Source organism: Polyodon spathula, chromosome 6, assembly GCF_017654505.1.
Source record: "Polyodon spathula isolate WHYD16114869_AA chromosome 6, ASM1765450v1, whole genome shotgun sequence".
In the NCBI taxonomy this organism is placed as follows: domain Eukaryota; kingdom Metazoa; phylum Chordata; class Actinopteri; order Acipenseriformes; family Polyodontidae; genus Polyodon; species Polyodon spathula.
Window position 1 is genome coordinate 14,659,996 of NC_054539.1, and position 24,193 is coordinate 14,684,188.

At 37.0% G+C, this 24,193-nt stretch overlaps 1 protein-coding gene across 6 annotated transcripts in view; it reads right to left on the reverse strand.

Moving 5' to 3' along the window:
* Positions 1-2,242: 2,242 nt before the first annotated feature.
* Positions 2,243-24,193, reverse strand: part of LOC121316889 (sodium/calcium exchanger 1-like) — a 163,476-nt gene continuing 141,525 nt past the window's right edge. For all 6 annotated transcript variants that reach the window (XM_041252188.1, XM_041252193.1, XM_041252194.1 and 3 more), the window contains 3 exons: positions 23,588-23,687; positions 9,107-9,382; positions 2,243-2,800 (listed from right to left, as the gene is read on the reverse strand). In XM_041252188.1, coding sequence (XP_041108122.1) covers positions 2,424-2,800; positions 9,107-9,382; positions 23,588-23,687 — 753 coding nt within the window. In that variant the 3' untranslated portion in view covers positions 2,243-2,423. The remainder of the gene's footprint in view (positions 2,801-9,106; positions 9,383-23,587; positions 23,688-24,193) is intronic.

Consider the following 24,193-nt stretch of genomic DNA (forward strand, 5'->3'; position numbering starts at 1 on the left):
TTCTGCTCTCCTGACATTTCCTTTACAATTTCAATGACACACGGCATTATCAGCTCCTCAGCAATCGTATGCGATTTTTTTTCCTTTAGCTATTTTCTGCACCATTATGTACAATGACACCACAAGCTTTTGATCTGCGGTCATTGTGGACTTCATTACAGCTTTAGTACCAAGCAGTACCTCAGCCATTTGCTCAAAAATTTCATGCTTAGTAATTAAATGTCACTGTAATTTGGAGGGTTTCAAGATGATTTCCATTACATGAGAGTAGATGTTAAAACTTTATGCTGATTTGAACGCGTCTTTCACCATAAAGCACCAACTAAGATGTAGCTTTACAGTAAACTAACGTGATCCACCTGTATGTCTATCCATTTGCGTTTCTTTCCATCTGATGATGTAGATATCCTTCTGTCTGGTGTTGATGGCTGAAGTGTAATGCTGGCTCCAGGGATCAGCTTATTTTGCCTTCCCATTACTTGCAACAGCACCTGTTCTTCAGCCCTTCCAGTTGAACTTGTTGAAGGAAGTTCTGTATCATCATTCTGTGGGTTTTGTTGTTTTGATGCTAGTGGTCGAATTGCTTTGTAATCTGTTACGCTCCCACTGATATAGCTCTATTACACCATACCTAACATGAGAACATGTTACATAACCTGAGAACATGTTCTGTAACCTGATAATGCGTTCATTTCTGTGCATGCTTATGACATGCTGAAGCTAATAGGTTTCAGAGTGTCATAAGCATGCAGGGAAAATAACACATTCTCTGGTTTAATTTTGGAGGACCCCTTGAAACCTACCTAAGGCTCGCTAGGGGGCTGCAGAGCCCTGGTTGAGAAGAGTTTGTAACTTGTAATACAAGAATGTGGTTTGTGACTTGTTGTTCGCCCTTTTTGCAAAATAGAGTAGATACAAGTCCTTATTATGCACCATTTGAAAATCATGCTGTCAGTATATGTAGACATTTGCAGTGGGAAGGCTAATAATAAATACAATTTGATAGTACCTCTGTGTACTCTTGTGCACAATATTTGCCCAATCCTTATTAAATGCACCATATCTCATGTGCTAAACTTACTTTCTAATCACCCTGTGTGTATATATATATATATATATATATATATATATATATATTATATATATATATAACTTCTATATATGTATTAAAGGTGTTGTATCAGTGGCAGGCTATGGGGAATCCTGCTGCATCTTGGCTATATTAAGCAGGAGGTAAGGGTGTAATGGGAAGCATTGGAATAACACATTTGGGTTACACATTTTTATCACGTACCTCCGTGTGTTGGGGGAAACTGCTTACAGTGAAAACAGTTTGTATGTATTTTCTTTTGTTACTACTCAATGTTTCTCCATTTAGAAAATTCAACAATTTCCATTTAGAAATACTAAAACAAACGTATTAGTGGTCTTTTAGTTTTTATAAACTTAGCATTATTAAAGGTTTAATAATTCTGGATACCATTTCTCCATTGTAACACTCACCTATCTATAAAGGGAAGCTTATGTATATATTTTGTATGTCTTTTTTTGTGATGCTGTAAAATTGAATGCCCTAAAATTAAGGTTCAATAAATTGGCTGCCGTACTTCACGGCGGAGGATGAGAAAGACCAAGTTTGTCATGGAAATAAATGCAGAAATGCAACAAGAAAATAAAAAAACTTGATGTACATCAATTCATTGATTTTTTTTTTTTTTTGACCAATGGTGGAACAGCATTTTCTTGTTTTTGTTTCTTCTTGTTCTTAAACAACTGATCTAGAAAAGCTGTTTTGGTTGACTGTAACTAAACCATGAAGCAATGTATTCAAAACCGCAGGGTTGTCAGCAGAATTGGTGGTTCTTAGTGGGTTTTCCATCCACTTACACAGTAAGTACCACATGTATCACTGTGGCATACTTAAAGCAAGAAAGCCTAAAGGTGAGAGTGTTTAATTCAGCATTTCTATGCAAAAACTCAGTGGTGGCTTGGGCATTCATGCTTTTATATGCAATACCCTGTGGGCAGGGAATCAAACAACCCTGTTTCCTTCTGTGAATTTGTTACCATAATACGTCAACAGACATGCTAAATAAATTACTTTTTTTTAACTTGTCCTTATTTGTGAAACAAATAATAATTATATTTCAAGTGGTTTTCTAGTCTTCTAGTTTTCTTGGCTTCTTCTCAAAGTGATCATTCTATAAAACACATTCTTTCTATAGGGATTTGATGAAGATACGTTTATTTGAACTTTTACCCATGGGTGACATCCTTTTGAGGTCTTTCTGAATCAAGTAAAGAGAATTCCCCTTTTAAAAGTTGCATTCCATAGGCAAATGGAAAAAACAAAACAAAACAAAAAAACATGTTACTGTTTTGCTGTTGTTGTTTCTGCTCCCCACCGAAGCTTCTACTGTACTTTAGAAGCCCTTTACGTGGCAGTAAGCCTCCAGAGATGAGAAGAGAATGTACAAGAGCCAAAGGCTGATAAAAAGTAATGAGGTGAGGATCTTAGGAGTCCGAGGGCCACCGAGCTCCCCCCCGATCTCAGGTCTCCGTCGGTACATCAGCACCCCGACACAAATGAAAGCAAAAATGGTGAAGAGGGTGACGGAGAAAGCCAGGGTGCCAGGGTCCACCCTAAAGTCCCTTCCTTGGGAGTTATGGTAGATGGCAGCGATGGACCAGGCGACGCCAATCCCCAGGAACACATTCACAGCATTGCTGCCGGTGACGTTGCCGATGGAGGCATCAGCGTACTGGTCTTGAGTGGCAGCTACTTTACTGGCAAAAGTATCTGAGGAAACAAAAGTAAGCAAAGTCAATACAATAAACATAAAACTGACCCGGAGGTCATCTGCAAATCTGTGCTGAACTGGTCTAAGGTTGAGTTAGTCCAGACACTCACATTTGGTCTCAGTTTGTTTTTTTGAAAGTTCCAGACTAGGAAACCTTCATTATAAAACACCTTTCAAGACAGAGCTGTAGCACAGGTTCATACTGTACAGCACATAATTCAACGATCATTTGACTTTTTAGTAAGCGCTCTACTTAATTTGGTCTATGTGGCTAAATATTACCATAGATTATAAAAAATATTTTACAGGTATGACTAGATAAACTACTTTTAATGGTCTTAATGTTTGCCTATTCTCTTGTAATAAGTGTTCCCCTTTTTTAAGGGTTCTGTTTAAAGAACAGTTATCTGAGCATCAGCTTTGGCCTTTTCAGTACAGGTTGGAACCATCCTAAAAAGGCAAGCCAATATGATGTCCCCAAAACCCTGAAGTGTCTAATTAAAGACACTGAAATATCCTCTCAGAGACAAGCATAGAGGGTTATTCGGCTGAGCAATAAACAAGTTAAAAAGGAGAAGATTCTTACACTTTATGAAATCAGAGAATGGCTGCGCTATATGGAATTATTGACAAGAAAAGGGTATCCAGGGGTTGAATTCGGTTGAATGGCTTGTTTTGAGATGTGGTTGCATGAATAAACGCATTACAAATGAATGCATCTATTTTTATCAGACTTTTGGAACATTGACAGTGACAGGTCCCTCAGAAATGGGCAGATATTACGAGAGGTACCAATGAGTACCTTTGCTGAGCATTGTGTGTATATAGCTTACAGCATTGGTGTTCACTTAAATCTATTTTGTTTTCCAGTGCCTATTCATGGCATCACTCCTTGCCTGTGTGCCTTTTGATTAAGGGTGGCCAAAGAGCTTTTCTCAACAGTCTCTAAGGGGTTTTATTGGATTTTTGGAGCAGTTTACAGTACCAGGGAATCCACCTGGATTGCATCAACCACTTATCTTTACGGATAATCCTGGGATAACCAAGAGCGGGTGAATTAATCCAGGGTGATTCCCCAGTGCCAAAAAAAGCTCTAAAAAGATTGACTGTGGTTTATCCTGGTAGTGAATAGTTTGATCAAATTAACCCTTTACTGTTTCAGCACACACATTTGTGACCAACTGCAATTACATGGCAGCTTAAAGGGGTTCATTAATTAATCTTCCTTAAACATTGAGTAGACTGACTTTGTGAAAGACTTCTAGTCGAAGCGTTTGGTATTGAAATTTACAAGTTTCTTTTATTATTACTACATAATTCATTTTCTACCTAAGACACATTAAGCTTTTGTAAGACAGAATAAAAGCATTGCCACAGTAATGCTTATGAATAAAGTCAAAAGACAGAAACTATAGACCGTATTTGTACCGGATCTTATAATTAATTATTTTTGTTTTTTAGTATTGACCTTTAATTTCAGTCGTTCTCATCTATGCTTCAGGTTCTCATCTGCTTGGGGATTGGGGTTTCGTGCCTTACTGTTTGAACAATACCAGTGGCGGCCGACTAATCCGAGGAACAGGAGTGCTAGTTTATTGGCCTTTTGCCATTTGAGGTGTAAAAAAACAAAGTCATTTTCTTACTCGTAGATGTTGCATCCTAAAATACATTGTTACAGTACACTTTTTTTATTGCATGTAATGTATATCCCCCTGTAGAGTCCCCCCCCCCCCCCCCCCCCCCCCCCCCCCCCCCCCATACGGTTCATCACTTGCAAACTGTGTAGTTCTTGCCTGTCAGACAAAAAGGGATCAGATTTGAGATCTGGTGTGATCCAGCGCAAATGAACCCCTGGTGATAGAGTTTATTCATGATGACCCAATCATAACATCATCCTACTGACTGACATTGAAAGATCTTTCAAAGCCACCTCATTCTCCCCAACATTCTGGCTTCATTGGGTCAGTCTGTATTTGTAATTTGCATCAGATAACCACACAATATTTGAATTAATTAACAAAGAATACTTGTCAGTAGCTTGCAGTCTCAGCCTTTTTTTTAAGTTATAGAAAAATATGTATATACCTCCTTGTTCTTCGAAACAGTGCCTGTCTTTTTGTTTTTTTTAAAACTAACCGAATCCATTGAAATCCACTCATAGACCAATCCCATCAGTTTCATTTCTATCAGATCTTTTTGGGTTTCTCAGGCTAAAAGGTATGAAAGCATTGGGGCTCTGGCAATGAATCCTCCCAGCACTGTTCAGTGCAATCCACATTATACGGAGATCAGCACCAGATCTAGATCATACATTATACCCTTGCATAGTGTATCCACTCCATACATGGCTTAGGAAATTCTATACATTTTTGTAGCCTTGAAGTATGAACTGTAAAACTGTATTGCGTAGCATATACTACTTGTGCTAGCAGCCATTAATGATAGCGATTAAATACTTACACTCAAGCCCAACACAATTAATTTACTTTGCATGCAAACCATTTTAATAATAATAAAAATATAAGGTATCGGATACACTTCAAAATATGGGTACTACATTGCACAGCTACTCTGTACATTATTTAACACATGTACTTACAGCAAAATGCTGTGATTGAGAAAATAATTTCATGTTAAACGCATGTTGGTAATGTATGGCGATCCCTTTTTACCTGTGTGGTGAGTGCATGCAGTGCATTACTAGTGACTTATAAAGACAGTGTAACTAGGCGTAGTTAATGCACTTGTAATTTTACTTGGATCCATGTTATCCTTAGTATTGGATGCATCCAAATGTACTAGTGGCAAATACAATAACAAAAAGGAGCCCTCATCCTAAATCCAGCACTTATCATGACACTATCCTTCTGGCACTATTCAGGTATTCACAATCCCCAGGATATGTCTGTGGCAACCTGCTCCCGTTAACTATTAAAAACGAGGAATTGACTGCACACTTTCTGTGAAATGTTATTTAAAGCTATTGTTGCCACCGTGAAAGACTCCAGCATTTGATTCCTGCGTACTCCCGGGCCTTTATTAGATTGCAGGTACAGTACAGAATCAGCCTAACGATATTACCAAAGCACTGGCATACTTATTCTTTGTCAGGCTCAAAACAATAATCTGAGCCTGAACGCCAGTCTCATCAAACAGCACTTTTCATAGAAAGGCATGCAATTGCAAATATTTATTTAAAAAATGATATCTGAATCCTTACTAGGAAAGCACTCCGACTGCATGACTTCAGACAGATAAATTTGCACTTCCAGCTCAACATTTTTTTTGGGGGGGGCTTCTAACACAACAGTTCAATTCAATGCTCTTTAGTGACAATTATATTGCTCTTGGTATTATGCCAGTCAAACAATCAAACTCTTCACCCCATAAAAGGTAAGCTCAGCTCTATCTCAAAATGTAACTGGTTTCAAAATGGGATAACAAAGATGGAATTTGAGGCTCAATTATATTCTCTTCTTCTCAACGTGAATAGATCAGTCCCACTGGACAGAGTGCTTATTCCACACTCATATCTAGGCGGAACACTCTCCCTAATGCTTCCCAATCCATAAGCACACTTGGCAATTTGATTGGTTCTCGCAATCAGTTCAGCTTCTTACATACGCTAGCGGTTCCCTTCCTGCTTTTTATTTTTATTTGGTGTGTTTTATCATTTTCTCCTGCATAGTAGTTATTTTTATTCTTGGTGGGACACATTTGGTTACATTTTTGACTGGGGAAAAAAAGCAAACATCTTGTTTTAAGCATTAAACTAGTGAATGTGGAGGATTCTTCATTTTGGCAAGGTTGATAAAACCTAGATGATTGTAATATTTCTCAGTAAATTCTTCTAAGTAAATATCGCTCTGCATTCACCACTAACCAATCGTATACTAGCTTCTGAAATCCGTGAACCGAACACTCCAATTCCACAACACAGGGTGTCACTGGAGGTTCAGTACTTCAGTACAGCCACCACTGGTGCCATATCTAATCTAAGAATAAACAGGGAACAAAAAACAAAAAATAAAAAAATAAAAAGCAAACTCAGATAATAGGGCAACTCAGATTATTAGATGTATTTCAGGTTTGAAAATGAAAACCGACTCCCTGTGGTTCCCAGGTGAAGTCTCATTAACATCTGTACCTTTTCATTATGCCAGCTGGCTGGTTTTATGATTTAGCCATTTATGGTGTTACAGTTTGTAAATAGCTAGACTAGTCTTTTAGTGAACACTCATTTAACATACTGTAGGAGTGGGAATAGTCACATTAAGGTAAATTTTTTACCTTTATTAATGCCTTCTCTCCCTTTCACTTGTAAAGTCGAATTTAACAAAATATGGATGCATAATATTGAGGCCCCAATATACTTATATAAACTGTACATATTGCACAGACGGCCGCTTTTCACATATATTACTGCTGAAAATCCGTTTGGGTTGGATTTGCACATGAAACTGGCTTGTGTCGATTACTCATGTTAGGCCTCTATGATACAATAGTATAATACTATTTTAGAGAAATTTCAGAAAAATATTAAGTTGGATGGAAACAAAAGAGTGCTTATTGTGTCTGTACCTGTCAACCACTGCAATATATAGTACTGTTTTTAGCTTTTAAGAACAAACTACAGTATTCATGGAATTTGTGCTCGACAAAACAGACTAGGCCAAGGGAAAATGAATAATACATTGGCACTTTTTTCTTAAGTACTTCAACATGTTCTTCTATCATTTGTTCTCCAGACAGCTTAGACTGTTTTTTGGTTTACAATGCAGTGCTTTTGAAGCATATACAATTTGTTTTCACTTTGCATGTGTGGAGGCGGTCAGCACTAAGTAATGGAATTTGTGTGAAACATTGTGGCGCTCATTGCCTAAACATAAGCTCAGTAAATTTGTTTTTAGGTTATTTATCATCGGCTGCAAGGGATGAACAATTAATCTAATTTGGGACTGACTGACGTAGCAGAAAGGAGGGTGTGTTATTTAGTATAATTAGTCTAGGAAGTTAGAAAGCAGCAATCTAATCCATCAAGCAGCCAGCAAGTGCACATTTTATTGCTACAAAATAGACATCCTCTCTGTGCACTATTGAATTGCTCAAATTTATAGTAATCACGAAACAATACATAGTACACATGGATCATTTACAATTTAAATAAAGAACAAATATTGGTATTGGTCAGCACTCAATGTATGATATTATATTAATAGGAAAGGTACAATTGCTTGGCAAACTAGGACGTGCAAGTGTGCCATATTTCCTGGCAGGCAATGAAAGCAGGACTTTCTTTTTACATATTTTGCAATGCAATGTTTCTTTAATAACTGCAATCTCAGATCTATATAGTGAATGGAAGGGCATGACAGCTAAGATTTATGAAAGTATTTTGTGAGCTACAATCATTTAAAAAGTTTATTCCAGAAAAATAAAAAACTAAACTCTAATGAAGCGATAGTGCCGTTGATGAAGGCTCTACCATGTGTTAGTTGATCGCCAATGGAGTTATGCATCCCAAGCCTATTTGTTGTTGTTGAAAGATGCTGAGCTCCAGTAGAACGGACAGATTCTGACTGGCTGATTCGGCAGACTGGTTGCTTTCGTTGGTACAAAGTATTGATTGGCTGTTTTTGGTGGGTATGAAGATAAATTTGGACCAGTTGTGTCGTTGTTTAGTATTTGCTGTCCAATAGACCTGAACTGAGCTTTCAATAAAGCAAGCCAAAATAAAAAAGCCGGCACTTGCGTGGATTCATTTTAAGTTTGGTTCACAGTTTATGATGTGACGTTCCAGCAGGCTTCTACCGTCTGATAGACGCCTGCTAGACGCCTGCTAGATCTGGAAGCTGATTGGCTGATGATAATGAATCGTTTTCTAATACGACTTACTGTCTGGCTGAGCACAAAGTAGAAAAAAAGAACACTGCTAAAAGTTAAGCTGTATGCACACAGGTAACCCCAGTTAAAAATGACAGGTCAAATAACAATGTGTACTACTGGAAAGTAAACAGAGGACTTCTTGTGGATCTTTTCTCTCATTGGCAGGGAGCAGTGATAACAATAAGGCTTGAAGGCTCACTCATGACCAAAACACATCTCATTACCTAAAAAAAAAAAAAGGGCCCTCTTCACAAAACTTAAAAATAACTGTCCATAATAAAACATTCTTTAAAATGTGTGGCTCAATAATTCAAATTATGTATAACATCCTAAAGCATGCTATACAGTTCTGTGTATGTGTTTTTTTAATATAATAGCAACATTTGCAGTAATCAAAAATTATTTTAAAAAGTTTCTACCTGGTACAGATGTTCCCAGCGCAACAAACACAACTGCAGTTACAGAATCCTTCAGACCAATGGTGCAGCCAAAATGTGAGGCCAGATCCCCAATAAAAGCTGTCAGGAGACCGATCATGCAGATGGACACAATGAAGCAGGCCCAGCCATTCCAGTACTCTGTCGGGGGGACGAACGCAAACAGAACTTTCCAGAACACAGTCAGGAAGTGCATGACGTAATCAAAGCAGGAAGGGAGCTTCTCCTCGCCACATTCATCGTCGTCATCATCCTCACCTGCGAAGCAATCCCAGAAAAAAACAAAAACAAGAAGTAAACAAAAACAAAAAAAACAAACAAACACAAATGACACTGTTCTACACATGCTTTTATTTTAAATACTGTATTAGTATTGGGGTGTTTATTTTAAAATCCACAGTAAATTCAGTCAAATATTTTATCAGCCTTTTAAAACAATTGCCATGTTAATTATTAATATGTAAGCATCTATAAAACATGAGTGAAGCAGTTTACATATTGAAAGCTTTGGGTTGTTGGAGAGTTTTGAGTGATGGGTTGACGTCTAGAAATGCCACTGTTTAAAACTTAATTGAACAATCAAACAGACATACAACGATATAGGTTGAACTTTAATGAAAGATATGCGCTCTCAAAGTCTGTAAAAGGTTGACTCCAGTGCACAGGTTATTGAAAGGAGTCAAATCCATGTTAATGTTGCAAAATGGGAAACAAACAACTTGATTGGCTAAGAGACTTTACGACAGATTCTCAAAGTTTTGGATAATACATTTTTCCTCAAAGGAAAAAAACAACATTTCCAGTTCCATTTTTAAAAATAACCAAATCAAATGCCTGAGCTCTTTATTTATAGCTTGGTATAGTTTGTCATTCCTAAAAAAAAGTCATGCTTATGACAATTTGGAGTAAAGAGACATTTAATGTTATATTAATTATTTGTTTGGTTCTAGTTTATTTTTAAATTAGAAAATGCTTTTTTTTTTTTAAATAGTACATAATACTTACAAATATGGCCATTGTTCTGTAACACTTGAAATGCAAAACAGAACAATTTATTTTCTACCTTTTTCTTTAAAAAATATTTTTATCAAGGGCAATAGTAACACTCACATCAAAGCTAAAATTACCCTTAAAACAAGCACATTTTCTCGGTTGTACTGAAAATACTACACAACTGTCACTCTATCTATCAATTACGAGACAATCACATTAGGCTTCTAAAACAGTTCTCTCTCTTTTTTTTCTTTTTTTACCAGTTATTCATTAGTGAATTGTCAATTTCAGTCAATTAAACAATCAATGAATTGCATTTGTATTTGTGACAATCATGTCCCCAATAGTGGTCCTGCCCTTGTGAGCATCACACTAACCATTTTCCTCTTACAGGTTAGTTTACCCCCTTTGGGACTACACAGAGAACACTGGAGAGCTGATACATTTTAAAATTTGAATGGTAAACTGAAGGAGGGTAACTGGGAGTGATGGAATGCATGTCTACCTGGACAGTACTTAAATGTACCTCATGAAAGTCAGCAGATGAGTAAAAATAGAATCTCTGTTCAGGTTTTGATCATAAACGGCTTGGCAGCTTTACTCACTTTTGAAATGTAATTTGCATGGTGCTGATGATGGGACCGTGATTTAACAGAATTCCACAGATATTTTTGATGGTTTTCGTCTGCCTGGTACATTTTTTACAACAGCATACAGCTGTAAAATTAAAATAATAAATCTACTAGCGTTTTAGTACATTTTTTTAAAATGGCGTTTCCACAGTTAAAAGGTTCAGAACTTGGATGTTATGACTACAGTTCAGTAAGTGGGCCTCGAAAATACCTCAAATATAATTTCAAGTCTTCTTTTGTGACTTTATGGTCTTCCTGCTTTTTCCACTAAGAATTACTAATTTATCCTCTGTCTAAATTGACTGGCATTACGGTCGTAAAGATGAAATCTCATCTACAAAAAACAACAACGACAAAACCCCAAAGATTAAATAACTAACCCCAAGAAAGTGTTATATAGCCTTAAACAACTGAAGGCACATATAGTAGACAGAATCAGTATTCTGACTGAGAAATGATTCGAAATAGACAAAAGTGGGAAAATGAATGTGCTTCATATTTAACCTGGATAAACCATACCAGTAAAATACAAAAATAAAACAAAAAAACAACTTGCATACTGTATACCAGTGCATGTTATGAGGCATTTTTAATCATGAAAAAAGCAACAAACAATGCTCTTACACTCATAAATTAGATGCAACTGTGGATCCTAATTGCTGCTAATAAAAGACTTTGTACACGCGTCCCTTGAATACATAAAAGTGAAAATCTCCTGGAACTCAGATACTGCCATCAGGCTCTGTCTTGCAGGTAACATTGAGGAGTAAATATATTACCCAGTGCCAAGAGCTCAGTTAACCTATAATAGGCTGCCTTTGCAGTAATTTGCACAGCTTTGATTCGTTTACCATCATGTAAACATAAACAGTTACAGTTCCTGTACACATACTGTCTTTGTTTGAGACAACTAATCATACACAATCCTCAAGTACACACAATTTAATAACTGTGGTCTAGACCAGTGGTGCACAAACTTTTTATATGCCGCCCCCCTTTTTTAGCATACATTTTGCTGTGCCCCCCCCCCCCCCCCCCCCTCCCCACACACATATTAATATGTTAGACCTTAACTTTATATTTTAATAGGTGTTTATTTTCCCGATTTATTGTATATCGCATATTTTTTCCTTCACCACAAAAACTCCAGATTTAGTCAAATACATAAGCCTATCACAAATTAATCATTTAAAATCAGTCTATAAATCTTTTTTTTGTTTGTTTTTTACACTTAACATTTAACTGACATGTTAAATTTGGGTTTCTACCAAATAAAGCCATGAATTTAAATATTTGTTTTACGCTTGGCAAGTCAACATTTAGCTAATATTTCTAACAAATAAATCAGTGAAAAAATACATGTAACTTAAATCTTTTTTCTTTTTTTTATTAAACGGGGAGATTCAATATTTACCTAACAGATGAATCTGAAGAATATTGTCGTTCAGAAATTTTCACAAATCTGTATGCATACGGGAAGTGAAGTGAACGATGCGAATACAGAACAAGTACAAAAAAAAGAGACAACTGTAGCTAATCATGAAAAAAATGACAATGTCTCCTTTTGATCCTTTTTGTGGAGATGAAATAAAATTTAAAAAAAAAAAAAAAAAAACACAAAGAAATACAGTATGGGTATACCACACACTAAAACAAAGGAAACAGTTAGGGGAATACCTCTGGCTTGTTAAAGAACTGATATGATTATTGTTGTTGGTCAACATTATTAAAACAAAGAAGCGTCATTTTACAGAAACACGAAACCAGTGTGTGGTGCTCCCAGTCACTTTGACTAAAATGAAGGTGAAATAAAAGAGAGATAGCATACCATCAATTTCCAATTGTTCTGCTATTTCTTGCCACGTGGCGTCCTTCTTTTTACTGTCTTTCTAACCATGGACACTGGTATCAGAAAGAACATTATATTTTTTGACTTTAATAATTAAATTCTCATTGATGTCGATTTTTAAATATTATTTATGTGGTAATTTCTGTGTGAGCGAGACAGCGATGACATGACAGCCACTACCTTTGACCTTATTTCTGATTGGTCCATTGCCACGCGAACAGCGCCGAACGCAAATACAAATGAAACAAATGTATTTCTATATTTGCTCGTTTTATTCACATCGCTCTCTTAGCTGTGGTGTGCATTACTCCATTTAAATCAATAGTTTAATTATTTTTTATTCGCTCGCTCATGTTGTTTGCATCCAGTATGCAAAGCCCTTTAACATGGAAGCCTGAACCCTTTGACGTGTTTGATTTGGCTTTGTGTGCTGCAGAGTTGTGCTTGCACTCCCACTTTTAAAGAATGTATTTGTTAACATTTATGTATTTAGCTAAATCTGGACTTTTTTTGCACCACTGGTCTAGACTTCAGAGTCAGACAATTCCAAATGTTTGGAGGGGGGTATTAAATATTCTCTTTTCGATGACGTGGGTTTGCCTGCTTTATATGAAACCACTTGTACAGTATCAACTCTTCTCAACTTACTTTTGAAGAATCCTCCTTAAAATCTTAGGTTTCTTCTTTGTCCTAGATTTCATAGTGGATTATTACACCAAAAAACAAAATAACTGTGTTTGAAAATTAAGATTATCCCTTAATCATTTTAACAGTTCAGTGTGGCCTGTAAAATGACCCATCTCTAGTTAATTGTGTGTAGCTCTGTTTTTTTTTTTTTGACATATTGGGTTGTCTTCCTTCAAGTATTTGGCTGTGTGTACTGTACTGTAAGTAAACAATAACACAAGACACAAGGCACAGCTGAGTGGATTCCACCCCCTGAGAAGTGAGTCATACCAATTCCAATTTTCCTGGTTGGAATGAAATGGGAGCTGAACCATTTTAAGCAACAAGTTATAACCTCATAGGTTCTAATGAGTTCTAACAAGTTTGCTGCATTCTAAGAGAGTTTACAATTTTTATCTCAGCATTCCTGTCGCCAGGTTACTAAACACAGTGGGAGTTCTGGGATGTCAGTGTCACTGCAATCTATAGGGTCATTCTTCTCAGTGGTGGGGTGAATGGCTCCCTCCCAGGGGAAATCCGCAAATTACTGGAGATACTTCTGCATCAGTAACATGCTGTTGAGCAGTAACAGAGCACTAACAGCCAACTGAACAGCAGGTATCAAAGCGGAGCAGAGGACAAAACGTCAAACTAGGGACTGGTACCCTTCTGAAAGTTTCACAGTATTTTTTGCAATTTTACCATGCTTTTCACATGTGCTTTTACTGAGGGGACATTTATATAAGGGTTAGTTTACCAAGGGTAAGTTTACCATGGCTTGTTTTCTAATATGCTTTATCATACCTATTTGTGCTTTACAATGCTTACCTATGCTTCAACATGCTTTCACTGTGCTTTAATACACTTTAGATACTGTTCAGACTTCATTGAAAGTGCTAGCAACTGCTTTCATGAACCAAAAGATATATGTGTTTGATGATTTCTTCTGTATATACTTTATCGAGTGTTAGGGATTGTGGGACTCATCTATAAGGTGATAACATTGAATTGAAATTGGAGCTCTGATTAGCAGTACCTGGTTGCCAAATATTAAAAAAAGAAATGAAAGTGTCTCTTGAAGGCTAAGTCAAAAGCGAAATTGTCTTCTATTCCATATTAAAAATGGGTGATCTTTAATCAGCTACACAGATGTTTCCTTTCTCTCAAAAAGAGTACTAGCATCCATCGCATTAAAAAAGTGACAGGAAAATGTATGTGAAAATTCACAGGAGATGTATCTTCTTAAATAGATAGCAAACACTGTCCAATCCAACACACTGGCACAGTGGAGAACACAGGTGTATCAAACTCTGACATTGCAGATTGACAGACTAGATCTATGTCTAATGTCGGCAGCTAGTCTACTAAGATATTTAATTCCTAGTCAGCAGGTAATCAGCCAGAACGCTGTCCACCACAGTCAAATCTTGCAAATACGTCTGCTTTGACTCTCTGTCATGTCAAAACTTTATGAAATTAGATTGTGCGCACCGAGGTGCTATGCACTGAGCACCATGCGTACTGAGTGCACTAAGCACTGTGAGCACCGAGTACCGTGTGCACCGGGGTAACGTAAGCACGAGGCGTTATGTGCACCGAGGCAACATGTGCACTGAGAGCATCGTGGGCAACGAGTGCAGTAAGCGCACCGTGTGCACACAGCACCGCCTGCAACAAGCACCACGTGCACCTAGTGCACTGGGGTAACGTATGCACAGAGGCGCTATGTGCACCTAGTGCACCGGGGTAACGTATGCACAGAGGCGCTATGTGCACCTAGTGCACCGGGGTAACGTATGCACAGAGGCGCTATGTGCACCTAGTGCACCGGGGTAACGTATGCACAGAGGCGCTATGTGCACCTAGTGCACCGGGGTAACGTATGCACAGAGGCGCTATGTGCACCAAGGGCACCGAGCTCCGTGCGCAGCAAGTGCACTAAGCGCCGAGTGGGTTTGCCTGCCTTATATGAAACCACTTGTACAGTATCAACTCTTCTCAACTTAGTTTTGAAGAATCACTCTCAAAAACAGTTCAGTGTGGCCTGTGAAATGACCCATCTCTATTTAATTGTGGGTAGCTCTTTGTTTTTTTTATTGCTGTTTCTACTGTGGTCAAAATGATATGGGATTAGATAAATTTTTTTCTACTGGGGTGTCAATTAATGAAAGGTTAGGACCTATTCAAGCAGACTGGCACTATTCTGGAATTATATACAACGTCTAAAACTTTTCCTTTCTTCAGTATTTCATGCCCTTTCCAATTAGCACACCTTTTAAAATAGATCTGATGCCAGTGTACTTTTTAAAGGGTCATACAATACTGGTAATTATCATGAAGACAACATTTCCAGTGGAAATGAGCAAGGGAAGTCACATATTGTTCTCAATGTCCTTTAACAACAGTGTATGGCAGGGGCTAGTAATATATATACACTGTATATAATATATATACACTGTATATAATAGCCTTTCCTTGTGATCAGCTTTTAGACCAGGGGAGTGGATGATGGTAATGATGCAAAGAAAGCATATTAAATCACAATTAGGCTTTTCAAATAATTTAGTTTCTGTTGGGTTAAGACACTTGCACTTTACAGAAACAATGGTTTCAATTTACATGCTCAATAACAAGAAGCGTTAAGTAATTGCCCCCAAATGACAATTCCTTCTTGAAACCCAAGTACCTCTAGTACATTTTTTTCCTACTTGTAATTAGCCTCTTGGGGCATGGGATTGTTAATGTATTTCGTAGCTCCTAGCCTTTTGAACTGATGAGGCTTAAAGTTTTATTAAATACATCTGCACTGACAACTGGGAGTGGACCTGCATAGCAAGTGTCAGAAAAGCGAGAGACCAAATCTTCCCCAAAGTTTAGAAAGACTTGCAGCTGTAGAACACAACTCTATCACAGATATAATACATATACAATACGCCCAATCCCAGAATTGTTTCACAGTTCTGATAAAAAAAAAAAAAAAAAACATTATTCCTTCCTGTGATAAGCACACACATTTATTTTAGTTTTTTAGTCCTTTCAGTTCAGTTTTTTGTAAAAATATTTCCTAATTATCCAAAAAGGGGACAATTACCTCTTATCAGTAAAAAACACAAGCCAGAAATCATTGCTTCTGTTAATTGACAGATTCATTAAGTAATCTCTTTTCCAGGCTTAGTAGCAAGTGGAGTGATTCATTTTCATGAGAACGCAGAGTGGCAGAAATGATTCAAGGCTTTCCCATTGTTGTACTTGTTTAATAAGCCAGAAAGCACATTTTTTGATATAATTGCACCAAATATGGTTCCATGTCTCTGGGATATTCTATTGTTCCCCAATTTGCAACATTGATTAATTGAAATTGAATCATTTTAGAATGTTTTATTTGGGATATATACAACATTTTTTAACTCAGTGACAGCCTTCTAATTTCAGCTACAAGCACAGCTGATAAAGTTTGTCATTGCCTTTCAAAATCTGTCATTGCCTTCAGCAATCTATAATAGGCTCCCTGGCCATCCTGATAGAAATGCAATTTCTTACTTTGCCATCAATGTGTGTATAGAGCTAAGGCTCACACCTCTGGTATTATTCTGAAGACCACTATTAATCTATTATACAACAAGCACAATAAATATATTTTTACTTTGTTAAATTAATGTTTTGAATTCAATATGATTTTCTGACGATACTGCAAAACACATTTAGCATAGAATGCAATTCATGCAAGTCAAGAAGACAAATGGCATAGCATGATTTAGTTTTAATTTGAATCACTTCACACTGTCACGGAACTTCAATACCAGTGATTCTGACATCATGATTATTCCTGGTTCTATTTAAAAAAAAACAAAAAAAACGTTTTCATTGTTTGCTGTATTCCATGAGTATAACATTCTGGCTCTCTCTCAGGTTTTAGTTTTCATATGAAATAAAAACATATCAGTTGATTTAGATTTTACTCCGATTTTTCATCTTTAAATAACTCATGAGTGACAATTTTGGGTAACAGCTTGGTTTTAGTATCCTATTAAGGAGCTGTTATTCCGCCATTCTCTTTATGTCATGTCACCAAAAAAACCTAAGCAACAATAAAAATACACAACGGTGCTATTACAAATTCCGACTTAATTACACTGGGAGTTAACTCCAGAGGACAATTAACATTTCATATTACACACGGGTATACATTTTAAAAAAGTTAATGAGTCCAGATCTTTAACATCAACTCTTGACAACCCACTAGTTTACATGTGGTAAAAACATTTGGAATCTTTCCCAATGCTTACTGGGTGAACTATTAGGAGAACATATTCCACAAATTCAAATAAATAATAGCTTGAAGGAGGGTAAATCCATTCTGTAAGCAGAATTTGTTTGGCGGAATCATGGCTTTAGATAACACAATGGGAAGTAATCTAGGTAAACATGTCATGGCTTTAGCACAAACAAACAAAGCATTCAATCCCATTTTTTTATTTTTATAAATACATTGCTTGCATATGTGTAGCCTTTAGAAATGAATAGTGGCTGAGGGAAGGTCCTGGTCATACATTAATAGTCTATACTCTGAGACGGATTAGCCATTCAGACACAGGGAACAGTTAATAGTACCCATTGCTCTTCCATTTTTACACCCTGCAAGGATTTGCATTAGGATTAAGCCCCAGTGTTCTGACAAACACCTCATCTTGACAGAAAGTAAAGCGTATTGATCAATCCAAGAATCTTACATGTTATTTATGATCAATCAGTTTTATTTCTCAGCTGCAGCCCCTCATGCTGACTCTCTGTTACTGTTTTACAGGGTAACAAAGAAATGCAAGGTTTCCCTGGCCATTCCTTGTTTGTATTGCGGCCATATTTTTTAAATTCAATTAAAAAAAAATTAAAAAAATAAATAAGAATTAAACAATAGCAAGGAAAAAAATATCTTATTTTGGGAAATATTCTTTTTTTCGGAAAACATACACAGTTCCTGCAATTTCAGTGCTAAGGTAATTGGAGCCAGAAAATGTATAACTGCCCATGCTGAATATCCTCCCTGAACAAAAAGCCAGTTAACTAAAGTGAATCACACAAAAGCCAATTTTCTAGAGAAAAGCGATTAACTTAGCCTACATCAGACTTAGAGCATTACAATTTTATAGTGATCTGTACCAGTAATAAGTGTCAGTACAAAGGCAGAATTCTACAGACACGTAAAGAGATAATCACAGTTAAAGAACAGTGAACTAGGACAAACCCTCTCCGCATCTGTTCATTAACGTTTATAAAGTGAGCCTGTGACATCTGATGTCTGTTTAAAAGATACCTGCATGGCTTATTCACCATGACCATTTCATAGAGACGGATTTTAGTTTTTAATTAAAAGTAAAAACCTTGAAGCAAGAGTATTGCATATGGAGCATCCTCCCTTTACCGTTGTCTCCAAGGAATCAGTAATTAAATCAAACTTGCTATGATAAGGAAAAGACAAAAGCTTTTTTTACTGCCTGAATAGAGCAGTAATAAAGGTTTGACCTGCTGACTATAACTGGTATTGTAACCAATATCAGAAAGAATTCTGCTCTCCAGGATGTCCAAGATAATAAGAGCACAGTGATTCCAGACAGGAAGTGCACAATTTGAACATCACAGCAAAATATCAACCTTTTAAAAGTGTTTTCCTTCAATTTAAATATATTCACACTTAAAGCATTCATAGGCCACAAGATGTTTTTTAAGAGAGAATTGTACATGATATGTCAATAAACTGAGATCTGATCATGTGAACACACCCCCTGCCAAGCAGTGCAACGCATGAGGGTCAGAAGCCCAGAGAGAGAGAGAGAGAGAGAGAGAGAGAGAGAGAGAGAGAGAGAGAGAGAGATAGAGAGAGGAAAAAAGTACAGGTGAATGCCCTAGAGCTGTGGAAAATTTCCATGGATAATTATCAAGACTTTCCAGCTACGCATCGGGACATTTAAATATCCCCTCCCTTAAATGACGACTATGAATTGAGTAATCTGCATTGGTACAGATTATTTTTTTTCATAAATCAGCACTGCATAGCAACAAATTTCCTGAAAAGTATGGCAAACAGGTCATGAAGAAAATTACCATGACTTGTGCATGTAAACGCCGCCATTGTGTGATTTTTCTTTGTTTAATGTAAGGCTTTTCAACTCTGTGCATAGACATTCCACACCTATGCTGATTCAATAAGATCAAGATGAACTGGTATAACCTTGGGTCCCGTCTTTGTTTATCACAAGATATTATTACTTCAGCGGCAGTTTCCTCATTTCTATTGTAAAACCGCAAGCCTGTCAGGTAAACCCAGGCATGTAACAATTTACTTCTGCTTAAATGATGCAATATAAACCATAGAAGTCCACCTCTTATCAGAGTGGGGGAGGCTTTGCTATTGGTAAGAATTATTAGGTTACACCTCTTTTGGGTGTAAGTATATTAATATCTGTAACTATTGTTCCGAGGCTCAAGATTTCATCTGCTGAGACCTGTAAGTTTGCTTACAGTATTGCTTTGCTTTGTTCCTGAATAAAACTCTTTTGATTGAAATTACCTGAAGACTGACTGTGACAGAAATCGAATGATTCTTGGTGTTAGATCTCCCTCTAGACCTGCGAGGACAAGCTGCACAAAGGCAACAGAATACCCTGGACTAAATGGCACGACAGTTTATTCCCAGGGTTAGGTGGAAGTCGGCCATCTAGAAAGGGGGCAAAGCTACGATATATGAACTGAATGACTTGGACAGAAAATGGCATGGCACCTGCAGATTGGAGGAGCAGATGTGTTCGTTGAACAAGTGGTCATGGGTGACGTTATAAAAAGGGGACACAGTGATGTGATCTGTTCTTTTATGAATGGTTAAAATAAATGACCAGGAGGAGAACCTGTGTTGTGAAACGTGAGTGTTTTGTTTGTTTTTTTTTTTTGGTCGTTAATAATACTGTTTGTAATTATTGGGATGGATAACACGGTCCGGAGCTGTTGCCAAAGGCCAGCACTAAACCCGGACCAACAACATTGCACTTTGTTTTTGCTAAAGAACTGTATTCATCCGAGCACTAGGGGGTTTGTTATGTGTTACGTGTGGGTGAATTAAAAATGGGACTGTTATTTTGGGGCCAACCCGTGGATTACAAATAAGCAATACAGGCCGCTGTATTGCTTCATCACCATTGTTATTATTTACTGTTGTTTTGCCATGAGACCATTGGATTTAAAAACCATTAAACAACATTGCACCAGGATTGTAATTGTCTGACTGTTCACTGATCACCTGCACCTGCACAATGTTTAACACTTTGCCACGCTGCCTTATTAGTTTTAAGAAGAAATCAAACCTTACAACCTGGCTTCACTCAAGTGGGCCGAACATGATTTATTAGGTTTTGGAATTGTGCGCCCTTTTAAAAGAAAAGGCTGTTGTTACCCACATTTAATTATTTCTATACCTACTGAATCTTACCCTAATAGTCTCTGTCGGTTCCTTTTGAAAGACCCTTTCATAACATACTTTATACTTTTCTATTTTCTATGTCATTATGACAACATGCGTACCAATTTAGCAATGATTAGTCTCAGGAGGCTACCAAATAGTGGAACAGACACACATTTTGGTAATTATTTTGTACACTTCACTTTATTTATACAGTAGTTTCTGCAACAGTTATGAGTTACAATCTTGATAGCTCGTAAAGCTTGGATTTTAGTCCCAATGAGCTAGCGATAGCAGATGCTCTGCACACAGTACTTCACTGGCAAGACAGAAGATGTATGTACTGAAACAGAAATATCACCCCAAGCATGAAACCCGGACAAGGTCACGCCAGGGTTTTATTTGTGAAAAGCCATCTTTTTCTGTGAACCTACATGAATTACCTATAATTTGCTGATGGCATTCTCATATTTACAACATGCCCAGAAGAATTACAAACAAGAATACAAGAACTACATGAGGCTAGCATCAAAGCGGGTTTGAAAATGAAACTGAAGAAGACTCAAGTCATGTTCAATAAATATACCACTCCACAGGCAATTGAAGTCAATGGGATCAAATTTGAAGAAGTCAATAACTACATATACTTAGGACAGTTAGTTTCAGCAACGGAGGACTAAATGTGCGAAATCAACAGAAGAGCAAAAATGGGCTGGAGTGCCTTTGGAAGGTTAAGCATGGTTCTGAAAGGGAAACTACCCTTATGCCTCAAGAGGAAAGTGTGCTGCCAGTGCTAAATTACAGATGCAAGACCTGGACCCTCAATGCAAAAATGACTCAAAAATGACAAACGATTCAATGGAGTATGGAAAGATGCATGCTGGGAATAACAAGAAGGGACAGGAAAAGGAAGGAATGGATAAGTCTGCAAACAAAAGTATGTAATGGCAGTGGGCCAGACATGTAGCAAGAAGACCAAACCACCGCTGGACCAAGGAGATACTAGACTGGATCCCAAGAGATATAAAGTGACCAAGGAGATACTCGACTGGATCCCAAGAGATATAAAGCGACCAAGAAGACCTTCAGGAAATTAGGAAACATGCTGAAGCAACGTGGATGAGGGATGCAGCAGACAGGCTTTTGTGGAAGAATGTTGGGGAGGACTTCATCCAGAAGTGGATTGAAAAAGGCTGAAGATGATGATGATATATATATATATATATATATATATATATATATATATATATATATATATATATATATATATATATATATATATAACAAATTAACTACACTAAGACAGCCCTGTAGTATCAGAACACAGGAGCATAGGCTATACGTAATAATAATTATTAATAAGAATAATAATAATAATAATAATAATAATAATAATAATAATAATAATAATAATACAAACTTCTAAATGTTTTTAAAAATTAACAATAAAAGCAATAAGTATCATTATCAAAAATAATGTATTGTTTAATCTCAAACTTGTACATTGTTAATACAACAAAACATGTTAAAATACAACAAGAGGTTTGTATCTGGCCTACTTTCAGCGAACTTAAAATGATCACAAATTTTAATAACGCATTAACTGCATTAAACAAATATGCATTACATTTAGGCCTACCATTAAATTACGCTTTCTATTATTATTATTTATAAATCCTGAGAGTCACTCGCTGTCATAACGATGCTGATGTCACTAGCAGTTCATTACCCTCAAGCTCCTCCTCATCGTCCTCAGCTTCACTGGCATTGACAGAGACCCGGCGTTTAATAGAGACCTGGCATTTAATTACAATATTTGCCAACAGACCCGGCACATATTTGAGACAGGCGATTATTTGAGACCCGGCAATTATTTTTTTATAAGTTATAAGTTTTACGGTAATTTCAACAGGCTGTTCCTGTGTTGAATAATAATGCCAACATACCATAATGTATGTAAAATCAACATCCAGTAGTTCAACAAACACAAGATCCCATGTTCCATGTGATTAACAGGAGACTTGACTCCATAAGCGTCACTGAAATAGGGTCCCGTGCACCAAGACATTCAAAGCTTTACTTCAGTCTACTGCCATTTATATCAGTGCATAACTAAGTGTCATTTAATACTAAGGGTCTAGCCTGTCCAGCAATGGAAGCATGGGAGACCCTAATAGGGACCAACAAGAGGGAGCTGATTGTTGGTGTTACAGTTCAGATACCATTATGAATGTATATTTGGAATGAAAAGTGCAACTACATAATGATAAGGGAAGCAGTGAAAATAGTTCAAAAGCTAATAAAGGATAGGCATAGGATAACAAAACCCCCAGGTAGAACATTGAAAATCACCACACACTACACACAGTTTTGGATGGTTATTTGAGTGACCTTCAATTGCAGCTGCCATACAAATAAACTGTAGTTTGTGTGTACTTACTGCAGCCTGTATACTATCTATACTCTAATAACATTAGTAACGAACAACAAATTAGATTAATTGTATTATAACTTGTGCCTCTGCAACCTACTCGGAACACTCATGGGGCAGACATTCTGGAATAAGAACAATATGAGAATCTCTGCAGATGCAGCCATCTACGAGAATTCTTATGAGTGCTTATGAACACACCCACATACTGCAGTTCTGGCCCAAAAAAGGCATGGCGATGCTATGCCAGCCATAACCACCAGAGGATGTCTTAGATGCACTGTCTTGAAGAGATTGTGGCATGTAATGCCTTCAAAACCTGAGGTGAAATGGATTTAAGCATGGAAGGGTCTAAAAGAATGTTCCACATTCCAGCAGTGGCTTCTCACACATCTAGCTAAAGTAATCAGCCTAACGAAACACAATCCCTCCAATAAAATCTTACCTGCACTGACTGTGATAGCTTCAATAAACTGGTCTCTCCAGCTGTTAGTCTTCACCAGCAGGGCAAGGTTAGTCTTCTTGATCAGTTTATCCACAGTATTCTATAAAGAGATAGAACATATAAACCACATGTCATTTCACAACTTAATATGCTTTTGTGGAAAATAATGTTTGTATTGCAAAATAGGCAGTTGATTTGAACTTGGAAATTATCCAAAGCACGAGAACTTTTCTATACAGTAGAAATTAACACTACAGCCATACAGAACAGCCAGCTTTATAATTGATCTGAATAGAGACAGTCCTCACACCCCGTAATTCAAAGAAACTCCCACTAAAACTGCCTGGGACTAAAGCGGTCACACATATTCTTACTGTTACCTCTTGCCAGTGTCTGTTATATGGTCTTATTAGAAAAATCAGATACCAACACTCATACATTTTTATGACTCTAATGTTTCTTATCCCACTGTATAAACAATGTGCCTGACAAGTACAACACATTTCACAAAAGACTAACAACTATCTTCTCAGTATATTATGTATAAATCATAAGAAATGTCTTAATCTATCAAAGAAGGCCAGCTACGACTGTATTATTACTTGA